The 21,639-nt window shown below is 42.3% G+C and overlaps 1 protein-coding gene across 8 annotated transcripts; it reads left to right on the forward strand.

Moving 5' to 3' along the window:
* The first annotated feature begins 1,816 nt into the window (after nucleotides 1-1,816).
* Nucleotides 1,817-21,081, forward strand: LOC117771744 (nipped-B-like protein). Of its 8 annotated transcripts, none has more exons than XM_034602463.1 (48): nucleotides 1,817-2,279; nucleotides 3,851-4,001; nucleotides 4,430-4,595; nucleotides 4,836-4,936; nucleotides 5,228-5,336; nucleotides 5,429-5,577; nucleotides 6,536-6,663; nucleotides 6,749-6,839; nucleotides 6,976-7,446; nucleotides 7,554-8,285; nucleotides 8,322-8,984; nucleotides 9,162-9,290; nucleotides 9,549-9,731; nucleotides 9,985-10,056; nucleotides 10,143-10,232; nucleotides 10,315-10,415; nucleotides 10,508-10,594; nucleotides 10,726-10,957; nucleotides 11,428-11,579; nucleotides 11,668-11,748; nucleotides 11,883-11,983; nucleotides 12,410-12,539; nucleotides 12,624-12,706; nucleotides 12,869-13,001; nucleotides 13,098-13,241; nucleotides 13,339-13,425; nucleotides 13,687-13,901; nucleotides 14,006-14,102; nucleotides 14,189-14,287; nucleotides 14,376-14,522; nucleotides 14,686-14,820; nucleotides 14,912-15,010; nucleotides 15,126-15,179; nucleotides 15,275-15,383; nucleotides 15,499-15,635; nucleotides 15,777-15,917; nucleotides 16,029-16,122; nucleotides 16,325-16,479; nucleotides 16,572-16,662; nucleotides 16,817-16,990; nucleotides 17,082-17,272; nucleotides 17,396-17,503; nucleotides 17,982-18,182; nucleotides 18,404-18,550; nucleotides 18,664-19,028; nucleotides 19,119-19,293; nucleotides 19,447-19,632; nucleotides 20,098-20,451. In XM_034602463.1, exons 2-48 carry the CDS (start codon nucleotides 3,938-3,940, stop codon nucleotides 20,449-20,451), a joined length of 7,953 nt encoding a protein of 2,650 aa, XP_034458354.1. In that variant the 5' UTR covers nucleotides 1,817-2,279; nucleotides 3,851-3,937. The 8 variants fall into 8 exon arrangements, with proteins under 8 accessions (XP_034458354.1, XP_034458356.1, XP_034458353.1 ...); XM_034602465.1 differs by having other exon boundaries at nucleotides 2,269-2,319; nucleotides 3,853-4,001; XM_034602462.1 differs by lacking the exon at nucleotides 1,817-2,279 and adding an exon at nucleotides 2,323-2,569 and having other exon boundaries at nucleotides 3,853-4,001; nucleotides 20,098-21,081.
* The last annotated feature ends 558 nt before the right edge of the window (nucleotides 21,082-21,639 follow it).

Genomic DNA, 21,639 nt, shown 5'->3' on the forward strand with positions numbered 1-21,639 from the left:
AGATGAACGGGTGAAGGTTTTTCATTGGTCTACCTACATGTGCACAGACTCCTACCTTCCTGAATAACCTGGATCATGTGAGAAGGCCTAGGAGGAGGATGACTTCCAGCCATGGGCAACATTTGGTGCTGTAGGTCAGCTGATGTGATGGTGTGATGTCAGGACTCCAAGCACACCTCACATTAATGATACTTGACATGGAAGTTTAGGGCTGCTGGTTAGAGCTTAAAGCACCAGATCTAAACATCACAGACACACATGATGCTAAACATTAAGAGGAGTTGACTTTTATTATTTGATTTGAGATTTGTACCTTTTATTTGTAACCTTCCATTTCATATTTTCAACAAATTGAGGGAAAAGGAAATTGTGTGTGGCACGCCATCTAAGATAAGTAGTCTAGGCTATTATATCTCATGTGAATAGCAAAGAAAATCACATGGAGGCAGCGTCCTTATTGTCCCCTGTAATTTAGGAAAATCCAATTCTCCCATTTTCTACGAAAAAGCCTCTGCCCTTGATCTCAGTGAGTGACTTATCCTTTCTATTGCAAAGATTTCTTTATCTATATGTTCATCCACTGCTTGAGGTTAACGGGTTTCGTTCGTTTTTTACAAGCTACAAACCCAATCACATCTTCTTTGAATACACCAAAGTACAGGACCTCAACATCACAAGGGATTTCATGTTACAAAATCTTTCGTAAAATTTGCCATATTTTCTTTCAAAAATATTTGAATGTTTTAAAGGCATGTCCAAAAGATACGGTAGTGCATTCAAGTGCCAGCGTCCAACATAATTCCTCTGATTGAAATTGTTATTGAACTAGTTAATGATTTAATTATCATTTTATCATTTTAAATGGATAGTTCATCATTCAAGGGATAGTTCAACACTCCAATTCAATTTAAACACTTCACCCACCCCTCCATCTGCATAGTGGTGAGTAGATAATGAGTGAAATTTCATTTTTTGGCTGAACTATCCCTAAAATGTGTTCATCTTTGCATCTGCAAACCACCACTGAGAAATCAGCCGAGGGTGCAGTGGATCCTGATATGATTTGGTACACAGTGGGGTCATCACCTTTACTTTTCTGGTCCTGGCTTATATTCTTCTTAATTGCTCCTTCAACATTTTCAAACAGATTTCTCACCACAATACAATTTCGCCATATTTGCTTCCTGCTTCCTGTTTGTTTACCCATCTGATAATGTGCCATTATTTATTTATACATATACAATATACATCTTGCATCCTTTAATGTATATAGTACTGTAGTTGTTTGATTGAGCTCTATTTTATTTTCATTTAATGCACTTTGTAATCAAATGTCTTTTTTTAAATTTATATTTCCTCTTGTTCGGTTCAATTCAATTCATATTTTTTGGTATGGTGCCAGATCACAACATACGGTATCTCAAGGCACTTTGCATAGTGAGGTGGCGACCGCACCATATTATAGAGAAACCCAACAGTCCCCACAACAAATTAACCCCCTTTTAAAGGTCCAATGTGTAGAATGTGTGTGGGATCGAACCGCTCACCTTCTGGTTGAAGGATGACCGCTCTACCCCACAGCCACAAACATGAAAGAGAACCTGTGGCTAACCTTCAGTTGTCATAAAAACTCAAAAGGTGTTGAGTGTAAAAAAAACATGGCGGCCTCCGTAGAGAGAGGACCCACTCCTGATGTAAATATAAAGTTTATAAATATAAAGGGCCCATTCTAGAGTAAAGAAAACAATTTGTACAATTTAGATGGAACACACTAGTGAAAACATCACTAGGATTATTTAATCTCAGATTTTACACACTGAACCTTTAATGGGGAGGAACCATAGGCAGAGCCAGACTGGGTGTGTGTGCAGCCATGTGCCTCAACCGGTTGGTGTGAGTGGAGAGAGATGGGGGGGAGGGAAGGACTTCTTGATACTGAAATGGAGGTGGGTGGTTTGTGTGGTGCCACCCCCTCCACCTCCACCTCTCTCACCTGTCCCCCCCCCCAAAAAAAATAATAAACCAGCACCCGACTCCATCGTGTGATGAGGCCGCTCCGGGGCATCAGTGTCCGCCTGTGTGTGAGCCAGAGGAGCCCCCCTGCCTCCGGTCCTCCACACAGACAGGGATCACTCACTGACGCTGCCTGCTCCGAGGAGCTGTTTGGGCGCTGGGACGGAGAGGGAGCTAGAGGCTCTTCTCCAGCTGCCATCCTGCTCCTCCCCCTCCTCCACCTCCACCTCCACCAGAGCCACTTCTCTTTCTCATCACATCCCGAGGTAAATAAGCCGGATTCAACGACACCGACCGCTCATCTGGGTAATCGCGCCACCGTCCCGGGGTGTTACCGCTCGACCGGACACACCAGGCGGCCGCCGGGAGCCTGTTCCCGGGATCAGACAAGGAGAAAAAAGGAGGGAGGGGGGGTGGATCATTCTCATTTGTGATGGGGTCTTTGCTTTGTACCCTGCCTCCCTGGCGTCGGGTCGGGGTTACGCTTCCTTAGGCAAGTCCGAGGTCCACTTTGTGAGCCGGGGATGCGTTCGAGGAAGGCCGTAGCAAGTGGGAGGTGAATATCCGAGTCCGTGCGCGACACATAACACCGAGGAAAGAGCCGCACAGAGTCGGCAGCTCACGGCTAAAACGGGCTGGATGCTCTCCCGGTGGTGATGCTAGCTCGGGCAAGTTGCTGCACATATACCTAGCCAGCTAGCATACGTTAGCCGCATCTCCAGTTGTTGCTAGCCGGCTAACAACCCCGAGTTGACTGGAGTATCTCCCCTAAACGTCGTTTTCCCAGCTCGGCTTGTCAAATAAGTGTTTTCCAGGGCGGAAATAAGAGTAATTACCGAGTAATAACAGTCACTTCTGGTGTCAGGACGAGCTAACGTCGCTGTTGTGCTTGCGAGCAGCCACGCAAACCTGAATTGAAAACAAAAGGAAGAGTATAAGTAGACCTAAGTAGCTACACGGGTTTATCAATAGCTTTGTGTGTTTACGTTTCTCTCTCTTTCAGTCGCTAGCATGAATTTGAACAAACCACAAACAAGCTAACGTCACACACACACACGCAGAATTGTTTTAACTTTTTTCTTTTTTTCCCTTCTTTTCTTTCACCGTTGATTATTACATCGATTCGTCCACCACCTGAATTACATTGTGCTTCGCATCTGGAACCAGGAGCTAAACCTGCTAACTTCGTGCTTCTGCAGCTATTTGCATGTTCACCTTCACGCAGCTTGCAAACATCTCAGAGATACAAACATTGTGCACACATTTGGAACGGTGTGTGTATTTACGGGCCCCGGGTGATCAGAGGGGGGGGTGTTCGGGCACCAGAAGCTGCAGCTCTGGCATCAGAAACTGCAACAGATCGATCATTTGTAAATACATGTCCGGGCTTGATATCCGGGCAGGATCTGCCCACATCAAAGGGCAGTTACGTTGGCACTGTAATAATGCACACTCATGAAATGACACAGGTTTAGCACACACTGGGTACATGCAAAATATAGACCAGGGCAATGACACTGTATCAATAATTGTCACAATTTACTGTGTTTTTTTAATCATTAGCAACATAACAAAGGTTCACTATGTCAATATATTGCTCGTGCATTGTGCAAACATTGTGAGGAGGTTTAGCACATCTGTGATTTACCTCAAACTACAACCTTCACTCAGCAGGAAAACGTTAAAACTGAAAGGAATAACATTTATCGACTAATATGATCTTTTTTATTCTGATGCAATTTGACGATTTTCCTGGTTTTAACTGGGAACAATACTTCACGTGATGTCGTCCGACCTTTATTGACGGCGAGATTGTTTCACTTTTCTGTCTCTCTGCAGCGTGTCGGAGATGTGAGGAATAGGAAGAGTTTGGTGATATCGAGCAGCCCGTGCATTGACACGACCTCTTGACCTCATCTTCAGCATGAATGGTGATATGCCTCATGTCCCCATCACTACTCTCGCTGGAATTGCTAGCCTGACAGACTGTAAGTGCAAACCTCGTCTCTAATGCCGCTCACTGTAGCCTAAACACTAACATTCAAAACCGAGATGTGGCAAGACTAAGGAATGCTGGACTTGGCTGTGGAGTTGTACCAGACATAACTGTAGCTGTGTGATTGAAAATGGTGTTGTTTCTTAATCTGGGTGATCTCAGGGCGGACAGAGGTGAAGCGGCTTGTGTTTCAGAAGATGGAAAGTTGTAGGAACTGGACCCAAACTGTTAAAACAGCATAATACTGAACATTTCCCAAAGATAATATTCATTGCCGAATTTAGGGATTGGATCCTATTAGGTTATAAAAGTGTACCCAACAAAGGGGAGATCTGTTAAATGTACAAACTGATGAGCCTTTCTTTGTGCTGACGTTACCATATATGAAAGACCTAACCTGTCCTTCAATCTTCCTTTTAGTGTTGAACCAGCTGCCCTTGCCTTCTCCTCTCCCGGCCACTACTGCTAAGAGTCTGCTCTACAATGGAAGGATCTCTGAAGAGGTCAGCAGCCTCCTGGTGTGTCGGGACGAAAATCTGGTGACTCAGCTGGCACATAGCCTTACCCAGGTCTCCACTGAACACATGTAAGTACCAGTTCAAGAGAGGAAAACTTGCCAGTAGCAGCAGAAATCTTTGTTACGCCAGTATAGTTGTCAGCAGTCTTAATGAAAGTGCCACAGCGAAGTCATCAATGTTTCAATTTCAGTGATTAGATTACAGATTACCAGACAGGTCAGCTCATGCTCACTTGGTTGTCAGAATCACGCTCTGAAATTGGATGAGGAATCATAACGCTCTAATCATTTTTTTTCTTTGCTTTGCAGAGAGTTGAAGGACAACTTGGGGAACGATGAACCCGAGGGTGACATGCCAATACTTCTACAAACGTTGCTTTCCAGGAACCCCAAAGTCTTTGGGGACAAAAGTATGTTATCCCAGTAAAAGGTTTGGGATGGGATGAGGAGGAGGGACTGAGTCACTGCATGCTCTCTGTCCAGTTTCACCACATTGCTAAACAGACTTTTTAGTCATTTTTGCTGCTGCACGAAGCTGTGGTGCTGTATTGAGCAGCATTATCATAAAAATTGCTTCTGATGTTTACAGTTTAGAATCAGAGGAAGGAAAGTAGGTGAGGTTTGGTGCCGCAGACATGTGTTTATCTGACTTCCTGTTTGTGTAACACTGATTATAGATTTTTTTAATCCTTATCTTTTAGGTGTGATGCAGCAGCCGATGATGCAACAGTATAAGATAGCCCAGAATCAAATGCATGGGAGTCCAGGATCGAATTACCAGCAGACCGCTGTTCCTCAAAGCCCCCCTGGGTAAGGTGGTGACATCACACTGTATGATTACTATATATTTAGATGCATTTGTACTTTTACTAAGAGGATTTTTTACCTTCCTCCTTTTGCAGATGTTTTACGTCCCCGCAGTCTGGGTCAGCTTCCCGGTTCGTACCCCAGCAGAACAGCCCCATACCCAGTCCCTATACTCCCCAGAGTCCTGCAGACTACATGCAGTACAATCCACCCAGTTATTCCCAGCACCATCAGACTCAGCAAGGTGAGTACAAAGTGAGAAATGCGTGGGAGTATTGGCTGCACTATAACCTGCAGATCCTTCCCGATAAGTCCCGATAAGTTCAGATAAAGTAAGCTGGACACAATCCAACTGCTTAAAGGAATAGTTCACAGAAAAATGAAAATTCACTCATTATCCAGTCACCACTATACTGATGGAGGGGCAGGTGAAGTGTTAGAGTCCACAAAACACTTTTGGAGTCTCAGGAGTAAACAGTGTTGCAGCCAAATCCAATACAATTGAAGGAAATGGTTACCAGTTCTTCAGACGTAAAAAAACCAGCAGAAAAAAACACAACATGCCTCCATACTGCTCCTGTGGTGTCATACAAGTGTCCGCAAGCCCCGACATTCATATTTGACTCAAAACGGCTTCATTTGCAGCATGTTTTTAACATAAATGTCCACTGATATCCTCCGTACACGTTCTCATGGACACACCGGAAAACCGCGCACACTCTCGCCCAAGGGAACGTGCTGGTGTGCCTCGTATCGCTACATCCGCTAGCATCGCTACATCCAGTAGTGGACATTCAGGCTTAAAACATGGTGTAAATTAAGTCGAATATGAATGTCGGGGCTTGCAGACACTTGGATGGCACCACACGAGCAGTATGGAGGTATGTTATGTTTTTTTCAGTTTTATTACGTCTGAAGAAGGGGTCGCCTTGGCTGCAACACTGTTTACCCCTGAGACTCATGAATCGAACACTTCCCCCGCTCCTCCATCGACATGGTAGTGAGTAGATAATGAATGAATTTTCATTTTCAGTGAACTATCCCTTTAAGCTAATCCTTTAACTTAGCATAACTTAACCCTCAAACAGTAAAACTACAGCTATCCGCAAAGATGGGAAAAGTATCTATCTCACACATAGATATGTTACACTGCCCATCACAAATAATCTAACTGGAGATTTTTATTTTGCTCTCTGTTTCAGTTCCTGGTGGTGTAAGAAACAGCCATGACAACAAGGTCTCTGGTCTCTCAAGTAGTTCTTCTAATCACAATGCAAGACTGGTCACCGATGAAGAATACATGAACATGGCTCACAGACTGGGAAATGAGGTAATGCACAGATTCACGATATCCCGAACTGGGAACTGTACATCAGCGTTTAAAAGTAAATGATAAATGTGTTGTGTTCCAACAGGACAATGACCCCTCTGTGAGGGCTGCTGCATATCGAGTCAAATCACCACAGTCTGTGTGTTCCTCTGCTGGAAGTGAAGAGATGGCAAAAAGTATGCTGCCTTGGCAACAAGTTGATTCTTCTGCATTTTTTTGTAGAATCAAAAATAATACGCTATCATACAGTTTGTTATTTACCCAGACCTATTCTCAGGTGCTCACTTTTCTTTGAATTTATTTGTGTTTCAGCAGGATCCAGGCCTGACCTGCTCCTCGCCTCTGCCAACCGCAAAAAGAAGCAGAGAGAGAGAAGTAAAGAGGAAAATGAGCAGATGGATAAAAATAACTTGTACGACATTGTTGGTTCCCCAGCAAAAGACTCTGCCAAGCTGACGCTAAAGCTGTCCCGAGTGAAGATTCCAGATGTTGATGAATCCAGAGAATTTCCTCCGCGGGCACATATGGACTCAGACCATGAAATTGATTTGATGAATAATAATCAGTTGTCAAGGGACGCTCAGGACTTTTCACACAAGTTTGGTGCTGCGGAGCAGGTGAACTGTCAGCCGCCTCCTGTTCGGCCAAATACCAAGGAGATTGCAGTCGTCGGTGGGGGCGTGTATGATGATGCGGAGATGGATGCAATTGCAGAAATTGAGAGAATAGAAAGCGAGACAGCCAATGAGAGAGAACGATGGTCTAAAGAAGTCCAGGATAAAGGTACGTTTCTGTCTCTTCCCTGTGCCTTCTTGTTTTTTTTCTCCGACCCTGTATTTGCTTTTTTTCTTTTACGGGTATCTAAACTAATAAAGTGTTCTTTATTGCAGACAAGCCACTGAAGAAACGGAAGCAAGACTCATATCCTCAGGAATCCGGAGCAGAGGCAGGTGACGGACCTGCTGTACAAGGGGGCAACACTGGCAGCAAGGTGACACCTAAGAAGACAAATCCCGCAAGTAACTGTGCCAGTCGGCCGGCTTTGATGGTCAGTATTGACCTGCAGCAAGCTGGCAGAGTGACCGGACAACCTGTCGTGGTTTTGGAAGCAAATCCGTTGTGTGATGACCAGCTGAAACACCTAAATTCAAAGGCTGATGTGAAGGTAGACAAAGTTGTTGAAAACAAACCTGGGATCAACAAAAAGCATTCTGACAATCCCAAAGAACGTATTCAAAAAAAGTCTGGCTCAGATGGGCAACCAGAGAAGCAGGAAGCATCTCTGGTTGCTAAACAGAAGCAGGAGCACCAGCGGGAATCCAAACACAAGCATGATGGCAAGGCGGAGAGTGGTAACGGCCGTTCCGATGAAAGACGGACAGACACACCACGGCAAAAACATGACAAGCATTCAGAGTCGCGCAACAAAGAGGAAAAGAACCACAACAGTCACAGATCCCATGTCAACCAAGCAGAGACTCCAAAAACCATTAGTAGGATGGAGCGTAACTCCAAACACGGAGAGGACAAAGCCAAGGATAAAGAAAAAGAAAAAGAAAAGGATAAGGACAAAGACAAAGACAAAGACAAAGACAAAGACAAAGACAAAGATGGAAATAAAGATGGAAATAAAGATGGAAATAAAGAAGGAAATAAAGAAAGAGAAAAAGATAGAGAGAAGGACAGGGCCAAACACAGAGAAAGGGATAAAGATAGAGATAAATGTAAAGATAGAAATAGCGATAGAGATAGGGACAGAGAGAAAGACAGGGAAAGGAAACACAAGACACAGTCAACAGAAAACTGCAACAGACACTCTCCTGAACGTCATTCGAAATCCGACAGCCCGAGAGTGAAGCAAGACGGGAGCCGAAAGTCCGCTGACTTTAATGGTCGTCAGAAGACAGACACTTCCGCCCTTCAGAGCCCCCAAAATAAAAAAGAAGAAAGAGGTGGGGATGGCAGCATCAGATGCCAAACTGGAAACAAACAGCAGTCGTTGGAGACAAAACCGAGCGAGTTCCCCTCATTCCTGCTCGGTGGCAAGACGGGGAGTCTGAAGAACTTCGTGATTCCAAAATTGAAACGAGACGGCAAAGAAAAAGAGCCACTACCTCCAAACAAATTGAAAGAGGTCTGGAGCGAACCCCTGATCCGACTGGAGAGAATGTCTTTGGTAGAGAACTTAAACAAAGGAGCGAAGCCCGTTGTTGTGGTTCAGAAACTCAGTGTTGATGAGGTGAAAAAGATCATCAAGGAAAGCAGGAACGCACACGGCTCCAAATCCAAGAACTCGTCCTCCTTCGACAAATCAGGGAAAGGTATGATTTTCTTTGTTTATTAAATATACACACTGAACTGGGGGGAACTTTGTTTCTGTGTTGTTCATTTACTTTACACCACTGTCTCAGAAATCACTCTTATCACAGTCATTGTGTCTTCTCTTTAATTGTACATGTTTAATCTGCTGAAAGCTCACTCAGCTCTTGTGCTTACAGAGAAGTCACTTTGTGAGAAGACAAACAAGCGAAGGCACAGTGTCGTCAGCAAGAAATTGAAGTACGCCGAGTTGGACTCAAATGATGAAGACAAAGATGATGATGAAGACGATGACTCTGAAAATAAGTGTAAGTATTCAATCTAAAAAATGTCTGTACATGTACATCAGAGTGTGACAAAATCTGTCAAGATCACTCTCTCCCCTCCACTGAACATTTTAGCTCTCTGTAATCCTTAAGATTAAACGTTTGTGCCACCAAATATTTTCCAACTTTTCCTCACATTTTATAAAATTCTGTAAAAATGTCATAATGTTTGCTTAAACATCTTTAGAAACTTTCTTTCTCACTCATCCTAATCTTTATTCCCTCTGTCTTTTATTCCAGCTGCAAAGAAACGGCACAAGAAAGACCATGACAAGACCTCGAAGCAGGAAGAGAGGAAAGGCTCTGGAGAGCACCGTCAAAGCGGAGGTGTTCAAAACGTTCGCCGGGGGTCCGGTAACCGTCCTCGTGATAGGATCCTGGCTGAATCGGATGAAGAATCTCCACCGCCAATCCTAAGTGATGGTGAGTCTTTCTCACAAAAAAGTGAAACAGCAAAGACAATCTCTGTGAAGACAATATATATATATATATAAATATACTTTTATTTAGTTTTGTCTTGGTTGTGACACCTGTCATTCAAATTATCACTATTTCAAATCTCAAATCAGGCCATCTCCCTAGACAGTTGGATCACTCCCCCCAGGTCTCTCTCTGTTAAATAGTTCCTGTTTACTGCTGTTAAGGATTTGACTAATGTTGTTTTCTTTTTGTTCAGTTGCCAAAAAATTGAAGAAAAAAGAGAAACATAAAAACAAGAAGGCGTACGATCCCAAGATGACACTGGAGGGTACTGTTCTACCACTTTGAACTTGAACTTTTGTAATACGAACGAGTTTCATGTCTTTATGAATTAACTTATCCTTTGTTTAACAGAAGTTATGGACTCCTCCACATTTAAGAGATTCGCAGCCAGTATGGATAGCATCCTCGAGAACCTTGATGAGGTGGATCTTACTGCTGAAGGTAAACATCAAGCACTGAGCAGTTTACATGGCGCTTGACATTTGTGGGAGTTACAAAGTTATAATTTTGTTCCCTCACACAGATGATGATGAAATACCTCAGGAGCTCTTGCTTGGAAAGCAGCAGTTGAACCAGCTCGGAAACGATTCTGCTAAGATTAAAGCTATGGGCATCTTTAACAAGGTAAGAGAAGTGTGTTTGTGCTCTGTCACATGGTTTCAACGTCATAGCTGCATTTCTGTGCGAGTAATCATCATCGTTTCTTTGATTTACAGTTTTCTTCAAGCAAACTGATGAAAATACTAAATGTCCTGGAGAAGAACATTCAGGACAGTGTCAAACTTTCCACATTATTGAGTCATGTAAGTTGTCAGCAAGAAAATATTTATTTTAACTGTAGAATGATGAGGATTCTCTTAATTCATTTAACTTATATGTAGAGCTTCTGAGTTGTTTCAGTATTCTTTACAAAATTGTTTTTTGGAATATGTAGGATAATGATTCCATGGACGAGGAGCGGCTGTGGCGCGACCTCATCATGGAGCGGGTGACCAAGTCCGCCGATGCCTGTCTGACTGCACTCAACATCATGACGTCTCCACACATGCCCAAGGTTGTGTACATGGAGGATGTGATCGAGAGGGTGTTGCAGTTCACCAAGTTCCATCTGCAGAGCTCTCTGTACCCTCAGTACGACCCGGCCTACAGGGTGGATCCCCACGGAGGTCAGCACTGTTTTCCTCTCTTCTCATAAATTGCAATAGTCTCGTAAAATAGCTTGCAGGAGTTATTTTATATGTTGGAGAATGTACATATTAACTAGCTGAATCCATGTTATACTCTTTTTATGCCTGATTGTGCTCAAATTTTCTTTGCACATTTTGGAAAAGAGCTTAAAACATGAGAACTCCACTGTTACATTTAATGATGAGACAAAGCCGAGAAGCAGTTTTAAAACCTTCAGGGATTTATAAAAAAAAATGAGATTCCTGACAAAAATTCTTATCAGATTATTTCACTTTTAAGTAAAAGTTGGCCACAGAATATTCTTGCAATAGTCTCACATAACCCTGTAATTGAATATTGAAATGTCTTGTGTCTGACACATTCAAACGCAAAGTTGTTGAGAACATTTTTAAAACAACCTGCGTCACATACCGTTGTTTTATTATCGGTGTTATCTTCTTCATTTAAGGTGGCGTGCACACACCAAAGTCCAAGCGAGGAAAGAGCTCCAGCCATAAACAGAAGGTGGTGGTCGTGCTCTACAGCAAAGTGTGTGAAATCGTCAGCAGCATCTCGGAGCTCCTGGAGTTACAGCTGCAAACTGACACCACGATTCTCCAGGTGAGACTCAAAATCTGATCGGATGTCATTCAAGTTCATGAACTCCAGAGCGCTAACGTACCTGATTGCTTCTGTGCCCGACTTTTAGGTGTCCACTCTGGGTATTACTCCGTTTTTTGTGGAGAACGTCAGCGAGCTGCAGTTGTGCGCCATCACGCTGGTGACAGCAGTAAGTCTGTCATGGCATATTCTATTGCTTTAGCAGTTCATCTTGCTTAAGATTCTCATTTTCTGATGATATTGCACAGCAACATCTCCAATCTAATAATTTGATTCAATCCTTTGCATTATACTCTCCCTCAGGTCTTCTCTCGTTACGAGAAACACAGGCAGCTCATTCTTGAAGAGATCTTCACCTCCCTTGCCAGACTGCCTACTAATAAACGCAGCCTCAGGAACTTCAGGTAAGAACCCGTAAAGTGAATATTTGTTCACTGAAATGGCAAATAAAACAAATGTCTCCAGTGCTGCTCAGTAAACAAATCTAGTGATGAGCCAAATGCCCTCTCGACCACTGTTAGATAACAAACTAAGACAGATTTATAATCTATCTTCTATTAAATTCCTTTCTAAAACATTTCTTTTTGTTAAAGCTTTTACAAATCAATGACATTGGCTCTTATTAACACTGACCAATCCCATTTATTAATTTATGTAATGTTATCTATGTCATCATTCTATTTTCTCTGCTTGTGTTCTGTTGTTTCGTTCTCATTTTATCTGTTGTTTCTTCCTTGTAAAGCACTTTGTACCATTGTTAAGAAAAGTGCTGTAGAAATCAAGTTTATCATTATTATTATTATTATAAATGTTTCCTTCTTCCTCCTCAGGCTGAACAACGGTGATTCGGATGGAGAGCCCGTGTACATCCAGATGGTCTCTGCTCTGGTTCTTCAGCTCATCCAGTGTGTGGTTCACCTTCCCTCTGTGAGAGAAGCAGAGGATGAATCTCACAAGAAGGTAAAGACGATGGATTTAACTGATATTTAAATGATCCTGATACATGTTTTGTTTCATAAATTAATTTACACATTGTGTACCCAGGTGGATAAAGACGTCCTTATCACAAACACGTTTGAAACTGCCATGAGGACAGCTCAGAACTTCCTCTCGGTGTTTCTCAAGAAGTGAGTCTTTGCTCTCTCTCAATATTCATCATGACGTAAGCCACTTAACTGTCAGTATCCTAAAAACGTTGTACCTGCTCCTGCTGTGGAATACACTCTAATATTAATTGACTTAATGTTGAACAATATTTTCTAATAAAAGTTGTATTCTCTGTGTGTCAGGTGTGGCAGTAAGCAGGGAGAGGAGGACTACAGGCCTCTGTTTGAGAACTTCGTTCACGACCTCCTGTCCACAATCAACAAGCCCGAGTGGCCTGCATCTGAACTACTGCTCAGTTTACTGGGCCGGCTGTTGGTGAGTCACATCCTTCACATCTGCCCAGTGGAAACCGCTGCTTGTGCGTTTTTTTTGGTTGTTGAGACGTTTCTGCTTCACCTCTTGTGCTCTCAGGTGCACCAGTTCAGTAACAAGCAGACAGAAATGGCTCTCAGAGTGGCGTCTCTGGACTACCTCGGCACTGTAGCTTCCCGACTGCGCAAAGATGCTGTAACCAGCAACATGGACCAAAAGGCTATTGACCGCATTCTCAGAGAGGTGGGCAAGATAACTACTGACTCTTTTAATCACCTATATATTTCCAGTGCTGTTGAGCTACTGTGGAACTGACCCTTGTTTGTTTTTGTGCTTACAGACGCCAGGCAGTGATGAGGTGCAGCAACTTCAGAAGGACTTATTAGATTACCTAGATGAGAGCAGTGACAAAGATTCATCTCTATTGGTGAGCGTTTAATATAATCATTATGGCCACATTTAAAATTTCCCTAATGACTGGATGCTCATTTTTGCTGTAATATCGTGTGTACTTCAGTTACATGAAGCTCTTGAGTGGTTTGATACAGGTAAATTGCAGGTTGTTACGATTAGCATAAAAGACATATGGATTAAAAGTGTTCCTTGGTGTCAGTTGGGTTTTTATACCGTATAATATGCCTTAGAATAATCAGCATTTTGAATATCACTTCTCATTTGTTTCATCCAGTTTGCCAGGAAATTTTATATTGCCCAGTGGTTCAGGGACGCAACAAGTGAGGCAGAGAAAGCAATGAAGTCTCAAAATGAGGACGAGAACTGGAAAGGTCACAGTCATTCCAAGGATGTCGACTCGACTGAGGAGATTATGCAGAAAGCCGATGCACGAAAGAAATTCCTACGCAAGGTCATGAAGACTTCACAATCACATTCCAGTGCTCTGAGGTAAATACTACTAATTCACTGTGGATCACTGGGTTTATTTTGCTGTGCTGTTTGACTTGTTCACCCATCCTGGTAATGAACTATCCTCTTGACTTTCTTTTCAGGATGAACGCAATAGACTACGATGATTCGTGTGTAATCGTCAGATATCTGGCCTCTATGAGGCCTTTTGCCCAGAGCTTTGATATTTATTTATCACAGGTGAGAGAGTCAATTTAATATGAAGAATGGGGGAGATTGGGTTATGTTGTCTGTGACTAACTTTTTTTCTTTTGTGTCATATATAGATTCTGAGAGTTTTGGGTGAGAGTGCTATTGCAGTCAGAACTAAAGCCATGAAGTGTCTGTCTGAAGTAGTGGCTGTGGATCCAAGTATTCTGGCCCGGGTAAGTCATCCTGTAAACTTTCACACTATCAAACTTGCAGCCATCATGTATATTCTTAACCGTTAATGCCATTGTGTTTGTTTTTCAGTTGGATATGCAGCGTGGGGTTCATTGTCGCCTCATGGACAACTCAACCAGTGTGCGAGAGGCCGCTGTGGAGCTCCTGGGCCGTTTTGTGCTAAGTCGACCTCAGCTCATTGAGCAGTACTACGATATGCTCATTGAAAGGATATTGGTAAATTCAATGTCACTCTTTGTACATCATCCATACATTTGTTTTCCTATTTTCCATTTCCACAGATATTTGCTGTTTTAATCTGGCAATAAATCAAAGCAAATTCACAACTTGCATTAAGCTTCTACTGAGATGTCCTTGTACCCATTTTGTCTTCTTATAGGACACAGGTATCAGTGTAAGGAAGAGGGTCATTAAGATCCTGAGGGATATCTGCCTGGAGCAACCAGAATTCCACAAGATCACGGAGATGTGTGTGAAGATGATCCGAAGAGTCAATGACGAGGAGGGGATCAAGGTTTGTATTTAGCTTTATGTTAAAGCTTGGAAGTTGTTTTAATATACACAAAATATACTTTTAGCTAACCCTCATATCTCCGCCCATGCAGAAATTGGTGAATGAGACTTTCCAGAAACTCTGGTTCACGCCCACACCCGGCCACGACAAAGAGGCCATGACCAGAAAGATCTTGAACATCACAGATGTGGTGCGTACTATCTAACATGTGACCAAAACATCTCTTGCACATTTTCAAATAAGAAACATTTGTATGTTTGACATTGTCACAATCTGGCTCTTGTGGTGTTTTGATTTCATCACAGGTGTTGGCATGTAAAGATACAGGCTACGATTGGTTTGAGCAACTTCTGCAGAACGTGAGTTTTTTCACTAGTTAAATTGTTTCGATATCTCATCAGCAGCTTCTTTGTCTTTGTCATAGTTGTTTAATTTTATCTGAACTCTGTTGCAGCTGCTGAAGTCAGAGAAGGACGCTTCGTACAAACCTGCCAGGAAGGCCTGTGTTCAGCTGGTGGACAATCTCGTGGAACACATACTGAAATACGAGGAGTCTCTTGCAGGTAACGGAAAGCAATTTAATACTTTATTTGCTTACAGAATTCATATTTTTTATTTTTATTTTGGTACACATGTACAGACACAGTGTGGTGACAGATGTTTCTGTTTGTGTTTCAGACTGTGAGGACAAAGGGGTCAACTCAGGTCGTCTCGTAGCATGCATCACCACTCTCTACCTGTTCAGCAAAATCAAAGCAGAGTTAATGGTCAAACATGCTATGACTATGCAGCCCTACCTGACCACAAAGTGCAATGTAATTATAACTTATTTTAATATATATTACATCATATTATAATGTCTTCCTCTACTTATGCTTTAAGTCTAGTTACAGCCAAATGAAAAAAGTGTTAAACCTATACTTTGGCTTTCATGTGTCTTCATCCTGACATTTTAGACTCAGAATGACTTCATGCTGATCTGCAACGTGGCCAAGATCTTGGAGCTGGTCGTTCCACTGATGGATCAACCGAGTGAGACTTTCCTCAATACCATAGAAGAAGACCTGATGAAGCTCATCATCAAATATGGCATGACGGTCAGTCGCGTTTGCTTCTTGCAGCTTTGACAGAAAAAACTAACTGAACAGCACTGTTGTGAAGCAACTGTTCGGAACATCGTGATATCATTTGTTGTGTTTGCTTCTCAGGTTGTACAACACAGTGTGAGCTGTCTCGGTGCGGTTGTGAACAAGGTCACACACAACTACAAGTTTGTTTGGGCTTGTTTTAATCGTTACTATGGTAAGAACTATGCACTTGTAGCACAATCCTAATAGACCTTGAAATGGAAAAATGTCAAATAGACCACAAATTAAATTATTTACCTGTTTATTCACCTTCAAAAAGTTACATTTATACGCTCATCATCTCACATCCAAGTAAATTAGCATTGAATGCTCAAAACAAAATGAGTGTTTCACTGTCGGTTCGTATGATTTTACAGGAGCTCTGGCAAAACTGAAGACCCAGCACCAGGAGGACCCCAGCAGCTCCACCCTGGTAGCGAACAAGCCGACTCTCCTGCGGTCTCTGTTCACGGTGGGGGCTCTCTGCCGACACTTTGATTTTGACCAGGAGGATTTCAAGGGTGCCAGCAAGGTAAACATCAGCACTCTGCTTTAACGTTGTATTGTTGTACGCAGAATTGCTGTTTTGGTGAATGAATGAAAATGAATCCATGTGTCACTCAGATTATCATCAAGGACAAAGTGTTGGAGCTTCTGCTGTACTTCACCACGCATGAAGAGGAGGAAGTCCAGATCAAGGCCATCATAGGTCTAGGTATGGTGCACTTCATCGCTGTTTAACATCAGATCCATTCACCGTACTTATAGTCATTTATTGTTGACAGCTCTAATCTTCTACTTGCCTGTATCTTTGACATTAGTTTCCTTAGTAATGACATTTGTATTTACATTCTTTCCATGGTCTCAAGGCTTCCAGTTCATCATGAACCCAGAGATCATGTTTGTGCAGGATGTGAAGGTTCTGTACAACAGTATCCTCTCAGATGAGACCACTATGGTCAGTCGGAAGATCCAGGTGTTAAAAAACCTGCAGACTTACCTGCAGGAGGAGGACTCCCGCATGCAGGAGGCCGATCGCGGATGTGAGTTTTACAAATCCACCTCGTGTGTTCTGTTACTCCATCTGCCGACAACATCCCAGAGCTAATCAGGCGGATGCTGTTGTGTATTCAGGGAAGAGTCAAGCCAAGGAGGAGGATCTGAAGGAAATGGGGGACATCTCATCGGGCATGAGCAGCTCCATAATGCAGATTTACCTGAAGCAGGTGCTGGACTCCTTCTTCCACTCACAGTCCACTGTTCGACACTTTGCCCTGAGCGTCATTACACTGACTCTAAACCAGGGCCTCGTCCATCCGGTGCAGGTATGTTCACAGTTTCACTGCAGCATATTGCTCTGTGAAAATGTATTTTCATCACAGAGTGACACTGTTATCTCAAATGCATCATGAGTTGTTCACAGAGTGGAAACTATGCTTTTTTTTTAGTGTGTGCCCTACTTGATCGCAATGGGAACAGACCCAGAGCCAACCATGAAGAACAAGGCCGATCAACAGCTGGTGGATATTGACAAGAAATATACAGGGTTCATCCATGTGAGTGACTTGCTGGTTTATAATGACCAGAAAAGGGGTGAAAGTGTAAAGGATAGTTTGCTTTAGATATTGGTCATAAGGTCTATATAATGGAAAAAATACTTTTTCACTTCACCTGCATATTCACAGATTTACTAAGTTATAGTTAAAATGTTAACATCACAACTACGGTTTATGGAGGCAGGAAATAAATAGATCCTTGTTGCAAAATGTTGCCTGGTGTCGTAACACATTTTTGTTTCAAAACTTTGATAAGTTACTCTACCAAATATTTTCTAAAATGTGAAGTAGGACAATGTTACACATTACAGAAAGAGGTTTTTAATGAAAGAAGAAACCACCAACAACAGAAATCTCAATTTAAACTTTAAAGCATTTTGCACATCTAATAATATCGTGTAATTCAGCTTTTCATCCCAGACTTTGAAGATCAAGTAAGAATGAAATACAGGAATTACAAGAATTGTTTCTTCCACAGATGAAGGCCGTCGCAGGATTGAAGATGTCTTACCAGGTGCAACAGGCCATAAATGGACCAAAGAAAACAGTGATCCGAGGTGTTCGTCCCGATGAGCCAGACACTGCCCTCTGCTCACATCTCTACTCCTTGGTCCGTGGGAACAGGCAATATCGACGGGCTTTCCTCATTTCCCTGCTCAACCTGTTTGATGACAGCTCTGTAAGTTCCCCTCGCTCTCTTAGATTCTCAGTGTGCGTTTTATGATGTTTGTGTATCTCCAACCACACATGCATGCATTTGCTAGCGCCACTGCATTTCCTATGGAATCAATGAATTGCAAAAAAAAACGTTTTGCCTCTGGAAGATATACAATATTCCTGTGTAGTAAAGGGCTATTCATCAATAGGTCATTTATATATTTCATTTTTTGTCCCCTTCAGAAAACAGAGGCGAACATGCTGCTTTTCATAGCAGACAACTTTGCCTGCTTCCCCTACCAGACCCAGGAGGAGCCTCTTTTCATCATGCACCACATAGACATTACTCTCTCTGTCTCTGGTAGCAACCTTCTTCAGTCTTTCAAGGAGGTGAGAAGCTTTTTTTTATCTTGTAAATAACTTATTGCTTTTAGTTGTTGAACGTGTGTCACACTCTCACGATATATCAGGTTAGTGTTTGAGTGATTTTGTTGTCTTCGCAGTCGTTACGGAAAGAGCCTGTACAGCGGGAAAAGAAGATGAAAAAGAAGAAGAAAAAGAAGAAGAAGAAGAAGAAGAAGCAGCACCGGAGGATGCAAAATAGCTCTGATGAAGATGAGAATGAAGAGCAGAGCAGCAGCAGCTCCAGCAGCAGTAGCTCTAGCAGCAGCGATGAGGAGGAAGAGGTGGTCCATAAGAGTAAGAAAACAGTGGGTTCTGACTCTGACATGGAGGATGAGGATGCAGTGATGGACCGTCTACCTGAGAACCCCAGCCCTCTGCTGGAGTTCGCCAACGCTTCCCAGGGTATTCTGCTGCTGCTGGTGCTCAAACAACATCTGAAGAATCTGTATGGCTTCTCAGACAGGTAAGTCACGCTAAAGAAAACATCCTTGGACAAATCTTTAAGGTGTTTACAAGACACAAGCTCGGCTTAACGTGTTTGTTTGTGTTGCAGCAAAATCCAGAAGTATTCTCCGACTGAGTCTGCGAAGGTGTACGAAAAGGCAGTGAACAGGAAATCCAAAGTCCACTTCAACCCTCGCCAGACCCTGGAATACCTGAAGAGTGATCTAGCCATCACAGATCTCAGTCACGAGACCAAGAGGAACATTGTGAAACAGTATTTGGATGTAAGCATTCAGCACGCTGTATTTTCTCATTCAGACTGTTTTGAATTGATTAACTAGTCATTTTAATCTCGGCAATATGTAGCAGACAAAACAAGTGTCATGTATTAAGTTGTCAAGTAAACTAAAAAGCTCTGCTTTGCTTTTGTGTCCTAGTTCAAGGTACTCATGGAGCACTTGGATCGCGACGAAGAAGAGGAGGGGGAGGCGAGTGCCAACGCCAGAAACAAAGCCATTACTTCACTGTTGAAGGGCCCGAAACTCCAGAACCACAATCACAATAATCACACTGCCCCGGTGGACACAGACGAAGAGGATAGTGACGATGAAGATGTGCCTGGAGTAAGAATTTAAAACTCCCTAAATATGGGATAGAGATTTCTCATAGGATATCCATAGTGACTTTGTGAATTAGTGAGGTCACAACAAAAGCCACCTGATGCTTTGGGAAAATGTGAAAATGCAGGTTAACCATTTCATTTTGGAATTAAAACTAGAAATTAAAGAAGAATTTAAGCAACACCTTCCTGACACAGTCATTACAGGTTTCACAAAGCTGCACTTTCACAAAGCTGCCTGTTTGAATGTAGTCCTGTACAGAATGTTGATATTAAATGGCCTTCCAATGCCTCTCACCTCCAGGGATTTTCAATGAATTTGAATTTTCTCCTCATTGTTGCTGAGAGCAATCTTGGTGGACATTTCTTCCTGTTCACACTTTACCCCAATGTTAAAACATCTGTATAAGATTTCTGTATAAAAAAAGTTTTGTGATGGACACTAACATTCTGCTACTTTTATCCACAGAGGAAACCAAGGAAAGGCAAGGATGGCGTCGAGGATTCGGGTCACATGAATGAGGGGGTGGATGCCATGGACGTCATCGCCATCTGCCGTCCCAAATACAAAGACAGACCACAGATTGCCAGGGTCATCCAGAAGACCAAAGCTGGCTACAGTATACATTGGATGACTGGGACTTACTCTGGGCCATGGGCTGTGGCAAAGAAACGGGACGGTCGCAAAAAGGTGCCTTGGGTCGACACTATCAAGGAGTCGGATATTATTTATAAGAAAATCTCTTTGACAAGCGGACACAAGCTCACAAACAAAGTGGCACAGACGTTACGGGCGCTGTACGCTGCCAAGGAAGGCAACTGAAATCTCTCAGACAGAGAACCCCTTCACAGTCCAAGTCTTTGTGGATCCAATATGTTACTCGCAGAAAGGAAGACGAAAACCTCTTGAGATTTAAGGACCTGTCGGAAGTGTTGTAAACACTGATCTGTTTTTGAGTACAGACATGTTTAAGTTAATCACAAGAAGGAAATGTTGGGAAAACATTGTGTGGGAGTTCCTTCGCTGTTGTGCAGCAACTCGGTTGTTTGATTTTTACTCCCACTGTATCATAGTTTAACTAAACACATGTTTATATCTGAACATACTTCTGTAAAAAAAAAAAGTTAAGTGAATGTTGGAAATTAGTGTAGTGATGATGTTCTTAATAAAGTGTTTTTGGAGTTTAAACTAGCACCAGATGGATTTATTCACAACTTTAAGCTGCGTTCTGTTTTTTCTTGTTCCAGACATTTTATTGTTTACCCACACTGTGTACATATCTTTGATATGATTTATTTATGTTAAGATCAGTGCAGTATCTGTGCCTATATGCGGGGGGGAAGTTATTTTGTTTTTAATATAGATTTTGATGTTATAGAGCCAAAAAAAAGGTGACCCCCTGCTCTTCCGGTGAAACAAATACTGCAATAAAATTTTCTTATGTCCTTGGTACTTGTTTGGGTTTGTTTTTGTGAATAGGTGACAGGCAGTCTGTGGAATCAGGACTTGGTGTAGCAGGAACACCACTCTGCTTATACAACACCTGTGTACCTGCTTTTCTTTTCTTTTCTTTTCTTTTCTTGGGTCCATATATATGAAGGATAACCAACCTTGAAGAGAAACAGAGAAAGTCAAGTTTGTTTATATAGCACATTTAAAAAAAATCTGTAGTTGACCAAAGTGCTGAATAAAGGACGACAATGTGAAATCAAACATAGACTTGTAGGAAATAAAATAAAAGGAGGAGATATAAAAGGAACTGAAGAAGTGCTATCATAAATTGGAAATGAGGAAACATCAAAGGCGGGTAAAGAGATCAAATGACAAAATAAAAGATAGTGAAAGAGATGTGAAAAGGACCAAGATAAAATAACAACACGCTAAACGAGATGATTCTCTAATATGGTCTCCACAGATAAGACACAACTTTTCACAAATTGAGCAACTGTTTTAATAGGAGGAGCAAAATAAAAAGTAAGCATCTCAAAACATTGACAAAAGCATGTTAAA

This window comes from Hippoglossus hippoglossus, chromosome 12, assembly GCF_009819705.1.
Source record: "Hippoglossus hippoglossus isolate fHipHip1 chromosome 12, fHipHip1.pri, whole genome shotgun sequence".
In the NCBI taxonomy this organism is placed as follows: domain Eukaryota; kingdom Metazoa; phylum Chordata; class Actinopteri; order Pleuronectiformes; family Pleuronectidae; genus Hippoglossus; species Hippoglossus hippoglossus.

Bases quoted from the DNA above. Each gene is read 5' to 3' on its own strand.
- LOC117771744 (XM_034602463.1), top strand. From the start codon at position 3,938: ATGAATGGTGATATGCCTCATGTCCCCATCACTACTCTCGCTGGAATT. The intron at 15,011-15,125 runs GTGCGTACTATC...ATTTCATCACAG, and splicing joins TCTTGAACATCACAGATGTG to GTGTTGGCATGTAAAGATAC. The intron at 15,918-16,028 runs GTCAGTCGCGTT...TTTGCTTCTCAG, and splicing joins TCATCAAATATGGCATGACG to GTTGTACAACACAGTGTGAG.